The 15,227-nt window shown below is 37.0% G+C and overlaps 1 protein-coding gene across 4 annotated transcripts in view; it reads left to right on the forward strand.

Annotated features, from left to right (window-relative positions):
- OXR1 (oxidation resistance 1) overlaps window positions 1-15,227 on the forward strand; it is a 483,216-nt gene that overhangs the window by 239,736 nt on the left and 228,253 nt on the right. For all 4 annotated transcript variants that reach the window (XM_019032276.3, XM_019032279.3, XM_004047426.4 and 1 more), the window contains one exon: window positions 8,718-8,914. In XM_019032276.3, coding sequence (XP_018887821.1) covers window positions 8,718-8,914 — 197 coding nt within the window. The remainder of the gene's footprint in view (window positions 1-8,717; window positions 8,915-15,227) is intronic.

A 15,227-nucleotide genomic window follows, 5' to 3' on the forward strand; every position in this document is an offset into this window, starting at 1 on the left:
TCCTGAGTGCCTACTCTATGACTAGCTATATGCTAAATCCTAGGAATGAAATGATGAACAGACTAGAATTTCCATGAATATAGTAATTAAGTTGATCTGGTGGTGTGCACTTCTAATAGAAAATGCTTCTCTCGTATTACCTCTTTCTCTGAGCTGATGCAAGAATTGGAATATAAATAAACCAGCTGGCAAACTTAGAGGATTTAGATGTCCTTTTCATTAAAGGTCAGTAAGAAATGCTAACGTTTTATGTTAGCATTTATTAAACTCTGAAGAGGCAGAATTAGTTTGGGGTTTAATTTCTAGTATTCATAACATAAAATTGGTATAATACCAGTGAATCTATGTATGCCTCTATATAATTATTATTATTCTTTATACTGGCCTAGCCCTTCACAGAGTTAAATTCAACTACATTTAATGAGAGAATTTCTTGTTTTTTTGTTAGAATTTCTAGCAAAACATTTCTGCATGTCATTGCACCTGTGGCTTAATTCTTAAATTTTCTGTTCTCTGAATTTCCAAGATAGAAAAGCATAAATTTCTTAGAGTGAATACAGGGTTAGAAACACATCTTGTTATAACAAACTATCTAGTTTCAGCATCCCATTAACTGTTCCAACACCAATTTGAATTCCCAAAGGATACTTCTGTTGAAGCATTTTTGCTTTGGTTTGTAATTGCAAAAGTAGATTGTGTAATTCCCGATTCCACGTTAATGAGACTTTCTGTCTTAATCCTCCTGTTTAAGGGCACAAAGAATAGTATGGCCACTGCAATTACTGAGTGGGCTAGAATTGGAATATTCTATACCCCCAAGGGATTGTTTTCTTCTTTTAAAGCATAAGTTTCCAATCTATCATTTCTTCTGTGGTTGAGTTTCTGAACATGCTTGGGTTTTGCTGATTTTATGGTTTGTTTTTAGCTGCTGATTTTTAGTCAGACTGTATAGGAGGGGTAACAAAAACCCTTAATTTTGCAATGTGAAAATTCTTTATGCATTTGCTCCCGAAAGCTTATTTTTGAGTAACTTGAGACTTTTGCAGCAGCCACAGTATCCAACTTGGAAAACCTGCATTCTCAGCAGCTTTCCTACTTTAAATAATATTCTTACATTAGCTCTTTTAGGAAGCAAAGAGACAGCTTCCCTAACAGTAACAAGATGTGCAAACCACAGATGGTCTTCTTGCTGGAAATTACTGGAAAGGACTACGAGTGTTGGGCCTTTGGGGCACAGTCATTCACATGCGTTCATACACCTCACACACACATACACACACACTCTCTCTCTCTCACATACACACACACGCACACTTGTGTGAATATACAAATGAATAAGGCAAAGCGAGAATGTGTATAGCTACTACTAGTATATAGATTTCTGTGGAATTTTATACACTGCTTTAATAGAAATGAACACATTTTATGTTTACAATAGCTTTCTTAGGTAGAGCAGGTAGATATAGCATGAATACCATTATTGTAGATAAGACTTAGATAGTCCAGGTCCTTGCCCAAGTGTAAGAGCTGAAGTTTATCTCTGTCTCCTAATTCCAGAATGTGGCCTTTGGTTCAAAATGCCCTGGTTGTATTTCAGCTTTTCTAATTTCTAGTTCCATTGCTTTCTTAAAGCCTCAGTTGATACCTCTACCAATAGGACATATGCTACCTACCTCATAAGCTTGTTGTGATCAATAAATGAAATATTGCGTGTATAACATGTGGCCTTGTACCTGATACATTATAAATGCTCAATGAATGTTCATGTTTGCTTTTTTCAAAGCAAACATTTATACAATACTTATGCCAAATCTAAGTACTTTTTCAAATATTAGTCTAATCTTCATGTCAATTTTATGACAGATATTGTTAATATTCCCATTTTACAGATGAGAAAATGTAGGCAAGGAAAGGTTAAGAAAATTGCCCAATTGCCCAAGGTCACACAGCTGGTAAATGCCACATTATGGATTCAATTCCAGATAATCCAGTCCCCATGTCCATAGTCTTAAATGCTATTCTGTTATTCTCAATGTACACAGTGGGATATATGGAAATGTGAGTTGTATATGCTAATTTTATACTGCTTTAAATTCCTAAGGCCTAGGGAATATTCCCATATGCTATAGTGGGTTTTCTCAACTGTTGCTACTATTACCACCAATATCTTAGGACTATAATAAGTGGATAGTAGAAGACCTGTTTTTTTTTTTTTCCAGACAACTACAGAACTCAGGAACATATCCAAGTAGTTATAATCCAGGCACAATTTGAATTCCACTTGATGGGAGAGGTGATTCCAGTGAAGAACTCAATTAAATAAAAACACCTTTTTATGCGTTTCAGTCATATCATGATGTAGTTTAGGCTCAAGGTAGAGTTGTATCATGTAGTATTTAGACCAGATTACAAAACTATTAAGAGATGCAGAGCATGATAGACGAGGAAAGATGAAAAGCATTGCTTGGTTATGATGTGAGGGGATGATGATAGAAGGGTGGAGATAGTAGGAAAGAGGAAACCCCACAGATGTGAGAGGAAAAGGGAAGATAAGACAAAAAAAGTAAGACAAGTGATAAATAATGGTTTATAAGGGCTAAAAGTGAAGAAGCTTGAAGAAAGATTTGCTATAATGAAAGCTATTGAAATAAAGAATTGACCCAGATGTTGGGAGAAACCCTCCACAGTGAGCAGTGTAAAGCCACATTCAGTCACTGTTGGCCTATGCCCTGGGCTTTGGGATGTACGTTCATTCATTTAAGCCAAAAAGTGCATTTATCCTACTCAAAAAGTGATTTAGAAAGTGAGTGTAAGATTTCCTATGCTTCTAGTAAAATAGAAATAAATTATGCAAGAGTAAAATTAGCTAATTACTGTAAGAATCATTCTGTTAAAATTGGTGAGTTTTGGATATTTTCTGCCAGTTCTTTTTTTCACTAGTTTCTGTGACTTCAGATTTCATTATCAACCTACCAGGCCTTTCCTGCTCCTTGGAGAACTGGTTGAAATGGGATTGAACCCTATTTTCACAGAGTAGGAAAGTCAAGAGCCCTCCTCAAATTGCATTACCACTTCTTGTCCTTACTTTTTCATGGTTCTCTGGTCTCCATCTATGCTCCTGAGTTTGCTGTCTCAGGTCAAACCTGCGTGGATTTATACACACACACACACACACACACACACACACACACACACACACACTCAGGTGATCTATCCGATGGGTTTAGTTGTTTTCTGAAAGATTTGGGGATTGTCGTGAAAGAAATACCACATTGCATACCACATAAGGGACTTGTATTCAGTTAGTTCTCTTATGTTATTCTTCACTCCTCCCTCAAAACCCACACTCCAGAATGAGTCAAGCCTCCTTCAAAATGCAGTGCAGTCCCTGCAGGTTCAGTGTTTATCGAAAGTGGTACAGGAGGAAAGGAGCCTGAGAAGTGGATATAATTTCCTCAGCATCCCTGGGAATTGTGCAGAACACAATTATAGCATCTTACATACTCTTACAAAATGATGGAACTTGCATTTATAGAGAGCTTCCTGTGTAGATGCTGTGCTAGGCACTTTCACATATGGTGTTTATTGATTCTTAGAACCTTTCTGGGTATATTTTATGCCCGTTTTATAGATGAGGAGAGTGAGTCTCAGAAAAGCACCCAACATTGTTACCATGCTGAAGGAAGGCATTGGAATACATGTGCAGAGGAATAAGATTGTTCTTTTCTTCTCAAAAGCAGAAGGACAAGAAAAAGCAAAAATTAAGACAAACCAGTCTGCTTATAGGAGCCATGCCAAGAGAGATGGCTTCTTTTCCTTATTTCCTAGTCTCTATCTAAGGCTTCAGCACCCATTTTCCTTTGGGAATGCAAAGCACATTCAACAAAGAACCTCGCAGTGCCTATTAAAAGCTTATTTTTGTCTTCATTTTTAATGTTTCATTTATTATCAAATAGGGTATTTTATCTCGTGCACACCTATATGTTCCATTATGCCATATTTACATTTGTTTAACGCATTTAATTAAGAACATTGTTAAAAATTTAAAAAGACTTCCCCTTTCACGAAATTTGGAAATTGAAGGTAGCATTTAACAGATTTCCTTGTCAACCACAATACTCATTTTTAGAATTGTTAGCCAGTAATTCAATTACCCACACAGTTCTGCTTTCTAAGAACGTGCAAATGGAAGTCTTGTCTTATGCAAGCCAGAAAACCTACTAGCAGTATTCTAAACTTAGAACAAAAACGTGATGCCCTTCGAGTCTTGGTTGGGAAGAGTGTTTGGTGAGGAGGGGGAGAAAGAAGAAGGGGAATAATAGTGTCATTTTCTGTTTGTCTTTGGCCGTCTGGAGCTCAGTGCCACGTCCTTTGCTCATTCTAAGGAGAATATAAAAAGGGCAATGAGATGCTTATATATTTTGTAGTGCTGGCAGAGCATCATCAGTTATCATATCTATCCCTTTATCAAATATAAGCCATCATATAAGCCAATATGAGACTTTAGATCAATTCTAAAATGGGCCAATGTAAAATACAAACAGTTTCTGGTGACAAAATAATCTGCTATGTGAATTGAAGGTAAAACATTTATAAAATGTAAATAATTGTTAATAATGATAATTATTGCTGAGAACAAAAGAGCAGCTGGCTTTTTGTATAATTTCACACCTTTCCTTTAAATATTTACTCCTCTGAAACTGCCTTCCCCCAAAATAACTTACTTTATATTGAAACTTAAATTTAATTTTGAAATAAAATTTATAGGATCAACTATAGAATATTGACATTTTGTATGTCAAAAATGGTTGAATATTAGTGATTTCATCGGGTTCAACATAATACTGTTAGTGCAGTCTAAGTCTTGGTGTGTGTAAGTGTGCTGTCCTGGAAAGCCATGCTGGTCCAAATAAACTTTGTTGCCTTGGTGATCTATAGCTTATTTATCTTCTTTTTTATTAATTGAAAAATAAAAATTATATATATTTATAGGGTAGAAAATGATGTTTTGAAATATGTATATGCTGTGCAATGGCTTAATCTAATTAACATATGCATTACCTCACATATTTATTTTTTGTGGTGACAACGCTGAAAACCTACTCTCAGCAGTTTTCGAAATACACTACATTGGTATTTACTATAGTCACCCATGTTGTATAGTAGATCTCTTGAACTTATTTCTCCTGATAAAATTTTATATCCTTTGATCAACATTATACCCATCTAAATTCCTTATACCCTTCATTCTACTCTGCTTCTATGAGTTAAACTATTTTAGATTCCATATAAGTCACATTGTGTGGTATTTGTCTTTCTGTGCCTGGCTTATTTCATTTAATGTGTTCCAGGTTCATTCATGTTGCAAATGACAAGATTTTTTTTCAAGTTCAGTAGTATTCCGTTGTGTATACATGCAGCTTATTTCTTAAACTGCTTTTTTTTATTATTAATCTTAATGCCTTCTTAGGTGCATATAGTACTTCTGTAGCTTTCAGCTCTAGTCTGAAAACACCTAAGATAAGAATGGTGTTATTGGGAGGAACAAAGCATTAGGAAAAAGTAGATAAAGATATACAGTGTAAATCCATGTTTCCTCACGTATATGACAACATAGGTGATTTTTGGTTACTACTCCTTGAAGGACTCCATTCAGCTTGCTTAACTGTGAGATATAGCTTTCACCCTAATTTCCACAAAGCAGCTCAGAGTGATTCTTTTACCATGTGATGACTGCTTTGCTCAAATCCTCTCTTGGCCTCATTTAAGAACCTTGAAGCTCTATATGATTTGGCCTCACTCCCCTGCCCTCAGGACCATCTTGTTTAACTTCATCTCCAGCTTCTCACCCCCTCTTTTTCTCTGTTCCAGCCATTGTGCCCTACCTGCTCCACTAACATCACATACAAGTCTATTTCTGAAATGCTGCTCCCTCATAACTGCTCCCTCAGTTATGATCATAGCTCATTCCTTCAGTCTCTTCTCAAAAGTCCAATGGTCTATGAGCCCTACTTGGCTGTCCCATATATAGCAGTACAAATGCATACCTTCATTCCCTATCTCTTTTACTGTGCTTGATTTTAGTCCACTGCACTTTTTGCCACCTAATTTGTTATATATTGGCTTGTTTACTTATCACCTGTCTCCCTCCATAAGAATAAGGGCTCCAGGACTACAGTTGTTTTGCCTGTGTTGTTCACTGTGTATCCCTAGTGCCCAGAACAGTGTGGGGTGGAGAGTAGCCATTCCAGGAATGAATGAACAGTTCATTTCAGCTCATGAGAAGTAGGGTGCTGGATAGGGAGAACAGCCATTCCCAGTGAAAAAAAAAGGGTTGTTCATTAAATGTCACTCTACTCTGTCAGTTTCTAGGAGGCTGGAATGAAAAGAGCTTCATTCTATTTATTTTTATTACCACCTTTTTGTGGCAAGTAGTCATTGGCACCATATATAATCTTCATTGTAAATGAATACAGTAGTACCACCTTATCCATAGTTTGGCTTTCTGCAGTTTCAGTTAACTGCAATATAGTACAATATGATATTTTAAGAGAGAGAAAGAGAGAGACCTCATTCATGTAACTTTTATTACAGTATATTGTTATAGTTGTTCTGTTATTATTGTTAATCTCTTACTGTGCCTAATTTATAAATTAAACTTTATCATATTTATGCATGTATTGAAAAAAACATGGTATGTACTGTATAGGGCTTGTTACTCTCTGTGGTTTCAAGCATCCACTGGAAGTTTTGAAATATATCCCCTGCAGATAAGAAGTGATTACTGTATGGTAAAAGTCAATTTCTCATGAAAATGTTTTATTGAAAGTATAACATATACCCAGAAAAATCCAAAAATCGTAGATTGTTAAATGTTCACAAAGTAAATACATCCTGGTACCCAGTGCCCAGATCAGGAAACAAAACATTACCAGAATCCCATAAACCCCTTCATGTTGTTGTCAATGTAATAATTCCCCAATGTTTAGCCTACCATTTTACTATCATAGATAGTACTGCTTGTGTTTGGACTTAATATACGTAGAATCATAGGGCATGCACTCTTTTATATCTGGATTCTTTGCTCAAAACTATTTTTATGAAAATCATTCATGTTGCTGCTAATAGTCATAGTTCATGCATTTCCATTGCTGTATAAAATTCCATTCTACCATTGATAGACATTTGAGTTTTTTTTCAATTTTTGTGTATTACAAATCCTGCTGAGATGAACATCCTTGAATGCATCTTTTGGTTAACACATAAAAATGCAGGCCTTGAACTTCATTCAAAAATATATTGCCAGACATTTTTCCAAAGTAATGTTACCAGTGTGCACCACCACCAGCAGGGCAGCAGAATTCCAATCGCTTCTCATCACTGCACTTTGTATCATGTCTTTTACATTTTAGCCACTGTGGTGGGTGTGGTGTGAGTGCAATGTAGTTATAATTTGTATTCCTCAGGACTACTGCTGTTGAACACTTAAAAATGTACTTGTTGCCAATCTAAGTTATGTGAATCTATTTTCATTGATATTAAGATAATATAGGTCGTATATGGATAAGGTAGAAATCATATAGGTCATAATTTAATGACTAAAATTTAGTAAACATTGCTTTCATTAGTGACTCTTTTACTAATTGATAGACTGTATTATCTTTACAAAGCTTTTGCTGTGGAAAATTCAGTTCAGTAGAAGCTAATTGTGGGTTAATTATGAATAACCCTCCATGCTGAATGGTGTGAGGCTACCAAGGTCCACGTCATGGGAAGCTTCCCAGATGTCACGTTGAAGCTATGTCTAACAAGCATGAACAGGGTCTGCAAGTAAGGCAGAAAAGGGAAGCCAACGTACTAGAAAAGCCTAAATAAAATTTGAAGGTATGAAGAAGTATGAAACTTTTAGGAAATTGCAAGTGTTCAGAAAATAAAGAAAATTGCCACCATCTTGTTTATAAGGAATGAAGACTTGAAAAATGACACTTAACATTAGCCTGCAGAAGTACCAAGGGCCAATAGTAAACTGGACTTAGGGTTTAATTACATTAGTTGTGTAGCTTGAAATGTTTGAAGTTAACTCACCATCATTTACAATGATTTTTATGCCAAAGGAAATATGCATGAGCAGGGAAATATTTCCTGGATAGCTTTTTGCTTTCCATGTTAAGCCTTATGTCAGCTATCTAAAATGTAGAAGTGAGCAACACATTTATTGTTATTGAGAATGCATAGTAAAATAACATGAATTCTATCATTTTTACAGCTAAGATGCTGTATAGATTAAGCAGAAAAATACTGGCAGCCTCTGGTTAAAAAATAATGATTTTATTATTCTTTTTGGAGTTAACATTTATTTTTAACTAATGTTTCACTGTAGTATTAAAAAATTCCTTTCAGAACTAAATACTATAGTCAAATACATTATCTTTGACACTATATTTTAATTGGTTACTGAAAAAATAAAAGCTCTTTATCACCTCATATTTTAATGAAATCTTTCAAAATGATTAGGCAGAAGATATTTTTCCTTCTAGTTTCAAAAATATTTGTAGAATTTTTCTTAAAAAACTGTAGGGAATGTCTATCATTTCTGAATAGATGTGATTCTATCTCAAGGTTAAATATAACTCAATTGTTGAAAAAAATATTATAAACATGGAACAAATGTGTCTCTAGAATCAGGATTCACAGCATGTGGTCTTCTTTACTTGTAGGCTGAAGAAAAAGTCCCAGTCGGTGGATATTAATGCTCCAGGGTTCAACCCTTTGGCTGGTGCAGGAAAGCAAACACCACAAGCCAGTAAGCCCCCGGCACCCAAGACCCCCATCATTGAAGAAGAGCAGAACAATGCAGCAAATACTCAGAAACATCCTTCCAGAAGGAGCGAACTGAAGAGGTTCTACACAATTGGTGAGCACCAGATGTTTTATGCAAGTGAATAGATGAAATCTACCTAAATGGCATTTGAGAATTTCTGAGTCTGTTTAGTTAAGTGGCTCCTTGTTATAAAACATGTAAATCTTTCTGATGGTTTATTTGGACATTTTCTTATGTGGTCTGAACATAAAGATGGAAAACTACTGAAAAACTTTCAGCAAAGTTAAATAAAAGCAGGCTTGAGGACCTTCTATATCCTAACCTAAGGGAAGTAAATATACATATACGTACATATACATACACATATACTATCTCTCTCTCTCTCTCTCTTAGGTTTTTCAATTTTTAACTTTGTGTGCTATTTTCATTTTAGCCATTGTTTAGCCAGCACCTTTCTTCTTTTTTGTTTTTGTTATTTTCATTTTCCATTCAGGCTCCCAGGTCTCTGAACCTGTTCTGTCAGGTTGTTAAGACTGTGGTTGATGTTAGCCTGTAACTAACAAAGCCAGTAAGAAAGTAAAGTTATTACATTCTGAGAGAGGACAGATTACATTGTGGGTCTATTTTGACCTTGCACCTTGCTTTACTTTGGAAAAATTGAATGACATCCAGGCCCTTCATAGGGAAGAGTAATAGGATATGGCTTGGGTTTTGCAGGCATTACATTATTTCCCCCAGATATAATGATATCCTGTAATTTTTGTATTTTAACATTTAATCAGAGAGTTGTAGGCAATCAGTCCAAACAAATCAAATTACCAACTTTAGTGTACCATATTAGCCCAGCATGTCTTTGGCCTTGCTTTTTAATGAACAATAGCAGCTTTTAGTGTCTTCAGTCTGAGACAAAAGTTACTAAACATCTAGTATATGGGAAAGAGTGGTGTGTAGGGTAGACAAATCCACCCAAAAAGAGAGTGGCTGCTTTGGCCTTGCTTGTTATTTCAATTTGGAGAGATTTGGTCACATCCAAAAGCTGTAATAGTAGAGACTGTGGCTTAATGGGTTAACCAGTGTTACATCAAAGAGGGCCTGTTTTCTTTAAAATTTACCATCCTCACCACTCCAATATGAGACTGTTTGCTTTAAGATGATTGAAATCTTTTTCTTTGATATTTTAGTAGCCATTCCTAGAAATGATCATCAGGAGACCAGATTTCTAGTTCTAATTCCTACAACAATTTCCTGTGTGACTTTGTCAAGTCATTTTCCAATGTCTTTGGGTTAAATTCCTTCCTTCAAGCTGAAGAAATGCCTCCATGTAGGTTTAGCCTTATTTCAGAATTTGGCTGCTAAAACCATGCTTTCTCTTTCCACCATTTTATGTCCTCTTCTTATATATTCATTCTCAGGCTTCCTTTTTCCAGATGGTCAAGTCTTATTTTCTAAAAGGCAACAAGTATGGTGTCAATGAGACTGTCCATAGTCAGGTAATGAGAATTAATAAAAGTGTAGACAGGCACATATTTCCATTTTTAAAACCTATGCTAGCACAGTTCCTCAAATCAATTGACTAGAAAAGCTCACAAAGTCTACATAACTTTCTCCAATTACCAATATCCTCCTCTCCTCTGCAACATGTCTGTCGCCTTCTATTGCTTTTCTAATTAGCTAAAAAGACATAATTAGTATTTTTTCCTTCAGCAAATAAAGCTTATCCTACAAACTCAATGTTCCTTAAAAATTAGAAAAGGAGGAGATACTGACCAACTTGGCCACCATGACTAATGGGCTAAGCCTAGAAAATAGAAGTCTCAAAAGGGGTGGATTGCAGAAAGATGAACGATGAGTTATTTTAAATAATACCACCACTCATGAATTCTTTACTATTGAATTGGTAACAATTTGATTCATAATCAATTGGAGTGGCATGTCTATTGTGTTAAAAGAGACATCTGAACTGTTAAATATACTCTATCTATATAACCCTTTTAGTAATTTGGACCTGGAAACATTATTTTCAAGGCTAACATATTAGCAACCGTATAATCACTGGTATTGAAAGTTCCCTTCACAAAACAAATGTACTTCTATGTCTCTTAGTAAAAGTATTAGTAATAAACAATAAAAATTTTCATTTATTGATAATTTCATATGCCAGGGGCAATTTAAGCTCCTGGGTTCTATCCTCAATTCACCCTCACAACAGCTTGGACAGGTAAGTGTTACACCCTATTTTTATAGATGAGGATAGAGCCATAGATCATTTAAAGATGGGGTCATGAGCTGTAGAGAGCAGGCTCTGCAAATTAAATCTACCTTCTCTTGTGACCCGTCAGAATCAGGCTTTCTCTGACTCTCAAAGGTTGCCATCCCTGCGCTATAATAAGCTGGAGGAGTGTTGTTGTCGTTTGAGACGGAGTCTTGCTCTGTTGCCCAGGCTAGAGTTCAGTGGCGCGATCTCGGCTCACTGCAACCTCCACCTCCCGGGTTCAAGCGATTCTCCTGCCTCAGCCTCCCGAGTAGCTGGGACTACAGGCACATGCCACCATGCCCTGCTAATTTTTTGTATTTTTAGTAGCAACGGGGTTTCACTGCGTTAGCCAGGATGGTCTCGATCTCCTGACCTCAAGATCTGCCCACCTCAGCCTCCCAAAGTGCTGGGGTTACAGGCATGAGCCACCACTCCCGGCCAGCTGGAGGAGATTTTATGGATAATATAGTGGAGTGATATTTTTACCACAAGTCCCGGAGAATCTCACTGAAGGAAGCCTTGCCAACGAACGAACCCGTCTACAAGCCAATATTCTCATTCATTGAAAGATATTTTTCAATATCTCAGTTTAGAGTTTATACTCCTGGAAAACTCTAGGAGCCCTCTTGTGGCCAAGTACGTGCATTTAAATTTAGCAATGAAGTTTCATACTATAGTTACTATATACATTCAAGCAATAATTTTAGGGCTTAAAGGATTTTCAAATAAAAAATAATAACTAGAAAAATGTTGCAGGCATTGAAGTGTCTTTTAGTGGCTGCAGTGGCTTTTCTAGAATTATTTTCTTAGAAGTACAGTTATTCTTTAGTATTCAGGGAGTAGAGGGGATTGGTTCCAGAACCCTCACAGATACCTAAAATCTGCAAAGCCCAAGTTCCTGATATAAAATGGTGTAATATATGCATATAACCTATGCACATGCTCCTGTATACTGGAAATCATCTCTAGGTTACTTATAATATCTAATACGATGTAAAAGTTATATAAATAGTTGTTATACTGTATTTTTAGCCAGTATTGTTTTATATTGTTGCATTGTTACTGTTTATTGTTTTTACTCTGGAATATTTTCAATCAGTGGTTAGTTGAGTCCATAGATGCAGAGCCTACAGATATGGAGGGATGGCTGTATAATAAAATTCCATTGATTTAGAATAAGTAAGAGAAAGCTAGTCACTATTGATGTGAAATAAATGAATCTTCAGATAAAAGGAAAGTAATCACTATGTCAGGCTGTGGTTCAGGAAAGAGCATTTTCTGCCCTGCTTCCATCACTAACTGTGTAATCTTGCACAAGTTATTTACCATCATTTTACCTTAATACTTACATGTGTACAATGAAAGAGAGAAACCAAATCTTGTCTTTCAGAGTTGTTTTTCTTCTTACTCTCTTTTTATGATCACAACTGACCATAGAAAGTACTGTATAAGTTTTGTGTTGCTGTGAAACAAAATACCACAACGTTAGCAGTTTAAAATAACACCGATTTATGAACTCACTGCTCTGTAGTTCAGTCCACATGGTATGACTGGATTCTCTGCTCAGGGTGTCTCAAGGCTAAAGTCAGGGGGCTAGCTGGGCTGTGTTTTCATCTGGAGTTTCAACCAGGGGAAAAATTGCTTCTAAGCTAATTCTTATTGTTGGCAGAATATAGTCCCTTGCAATTGTAGGGCTGAGCTACCCGTTCCTTGCTTGCTGTCAACCAGGGACCACTCTCAGCTCCTAGGGGCCACTTGCTTTTCTTGTCATGTGGCCCCCTCCACCTTCAAGTAAAGAACTTCACATCAAATCTATTTCATTTGGATCCTCTGCCTCAACCAACCAAGAATACTCTCTGCTCTTAAAGAATTCATGTTATTGAGTCAGGATCACCCAGATAATTTTTCTGTCTTAAGGTCCACACAACCTAATCACAGGAATAAAGTCCATCATAAATTCCAGACCCTGGAGTTATGCAGGTATGTACACCAGAGGGGTGGGAGATCTTGGTGACCATTTTAGAATTCTGCCTATCACATTTTACAGCACCACCTGATATATACACATGCAAATACCAATATATCTCAGATGAAATTTCTTAAAAGCACTTCCATTACTATTTTGACTACTTATAGAATGGAATATTCTATAGAATATGAAATAGAATACAATAATCTCATTTTTTTAAAATACAGTCTCAACTCACTAAGTTTATTTCATAGTCCATTAATGGGCTATGACCTGAAGTTTGAAAAATCACTGGACTTGATATTTGAAATCCTTCAGATACTTAAACTTCTATTATTCTTTGAAAAATAGAATTGTTAATTAGAGCTAGAATAAAAAACATTAACTTAGTGGAGTAGCACTAACAGGTAAATAGAAGAAAATGGAGTGGAATTTTTTTTTTTTTTTTTTGATACGGAGTCTCGCTCTGTTGCCCAGGCTGGAGTGCAGTGGCACGATCTTGGCTCACTGCAAGCTCTACCTCCTGGGTTCATGCCATTCTCCTGCCTCAGCCTCCCAAGTAGCTGGGACTACAGGCGCCCGCCACCACGCCCGGCTAAGTTTTTGTATTTTTTTAGTAGAGACGGGGTTTCAGCAGGTTAGCCAGGATGATCTCGATCTCCTGACCTCGTGATCCGTCCGCCTCGACCTCCCAAAGTGCTAGGATTACAGGCATGAGCCACCGTCCCTGGCCTGGAGTGGAATTTTTTACCACTCCAATTATTGTTTGTGTTACATAAAACCATTTGAATTTGACAGTGAGCATAAGAAACATATCCTTCAAAACCACAGCCCCTACTTAAAGATAGATAATGAAGCCAAATAGTAGACTCAGATATTTGTGATAATCAGTTTATTTCACTACCCTTCATTCAAAGAACTAAATATAAGGACTTCTGAAAAATATTGTAAATTAAGCATGGAGGTAGTAAAGAAAACTGTGCACACAGGAACCAAGCATGTACCATTGCTCCCTAAGGTATACCTGTACAGTTCTATGTGATATTGATTCCTCACATCAGGGAACTGGAGCTGGAATTCATATAGCACGGTCCAGCTTCTGCAACTATTAGTAAAAGCTCCTGATGTCTTTCTATATGGAGGACTTTTGCTGGACAGTTAGGAAATAGGACCACTCTTGAATGAATATCCACACAATCAGAATCACTCAGTGACACACCAAACACTGATTAGTCCCTGATCAATCCCTGCTGTGTGAAGGCCTCATAGAAGATGCTGCTCAGAATAGAATGAAAAATGAAACAGAGAACCCTGCTTTCAAGGCAGCCATCGTATGCGTTGGGAAAGAGCGTGCCTGGTTGAAATGAGCACACCGGTAAGCAAAATAGACAACAGAGAATGTCCTAAATGCCATAGAGATGGGGGAGAGGGTGTGTGTAATGAATGAGGGAGGGGGCAGCAGGAGCCAAGGGAGATTCAGAGTGTCCTGGAATCCACAAAATGGAGAAATCTCAGATTGTATAGATGCTCAGAGGCCCTTTATGGGCTCCATAGAGCAAGACACCCTCACCACCCTCCTGTTTTTGCTTATGAGCTCCCCTGGCATCTGCACTTCTCTGTGCCTCCTGTTTTCTAGTGTTGGCATGTCTGTCTCCATACTGGTTCTCAGTTCTTAGGAGGAGGGAATGGTGCCTGCAATCTTATTAATCCCAGCACTTAGTGCAGTGTGAGGCACACAGTTAAGTGCCAAATAACTGTGGAGGGCAGAGAGGATAGTTAGAAAGGGTTATGAGTCTTGTCCTTTGAAGTGGAGGCGGAGAGGAGGGAGTCTGCTCAGAATTCAGTTGGAGGACGAGCTTAACATTTACTGTGTGCCAGGATCTTTAAGCAATTTATTCACATTATCTCACTATCCAAAGCTCAGTGACACAGGGTGATGGCCTCACTTTCATGAAAATCAGAAGTCCAGAGAGGTTAGGAGATTTGTCTAAGGTCACAGCTTCCCCAAATAGCCTAGATAGGATCCAGACCCAGTTTAATGTAATTGCAGAGCAAAGGCTCTTAAACACCACAACGTGCTGTTTACCCCTCACCGTAAGTATACAGCTAAAAGATTCTTCTGTCTGTAGTCCATTAGAGAAGGATTGGAATACCTGGTGTAGCAAACAATGAGTAAGATAATT

This window comes from Gorilla gorilla, chromosome 7, assembly GCF_029281585.2.
Source record: "Gorilla gorilla gorilla isolate KB3781 chromosome 7, NHGRI_mGorGor1-v2.1_pri, whole genome shotgun sequence".
In the NCBI taxonomy this organism is placed as follows: domain Eukaryota; kingdom Metazoa; phylum Chordata; class Mammalia; order Primates; family Hominidae; genus Gorilla; species Gorilla gorilla.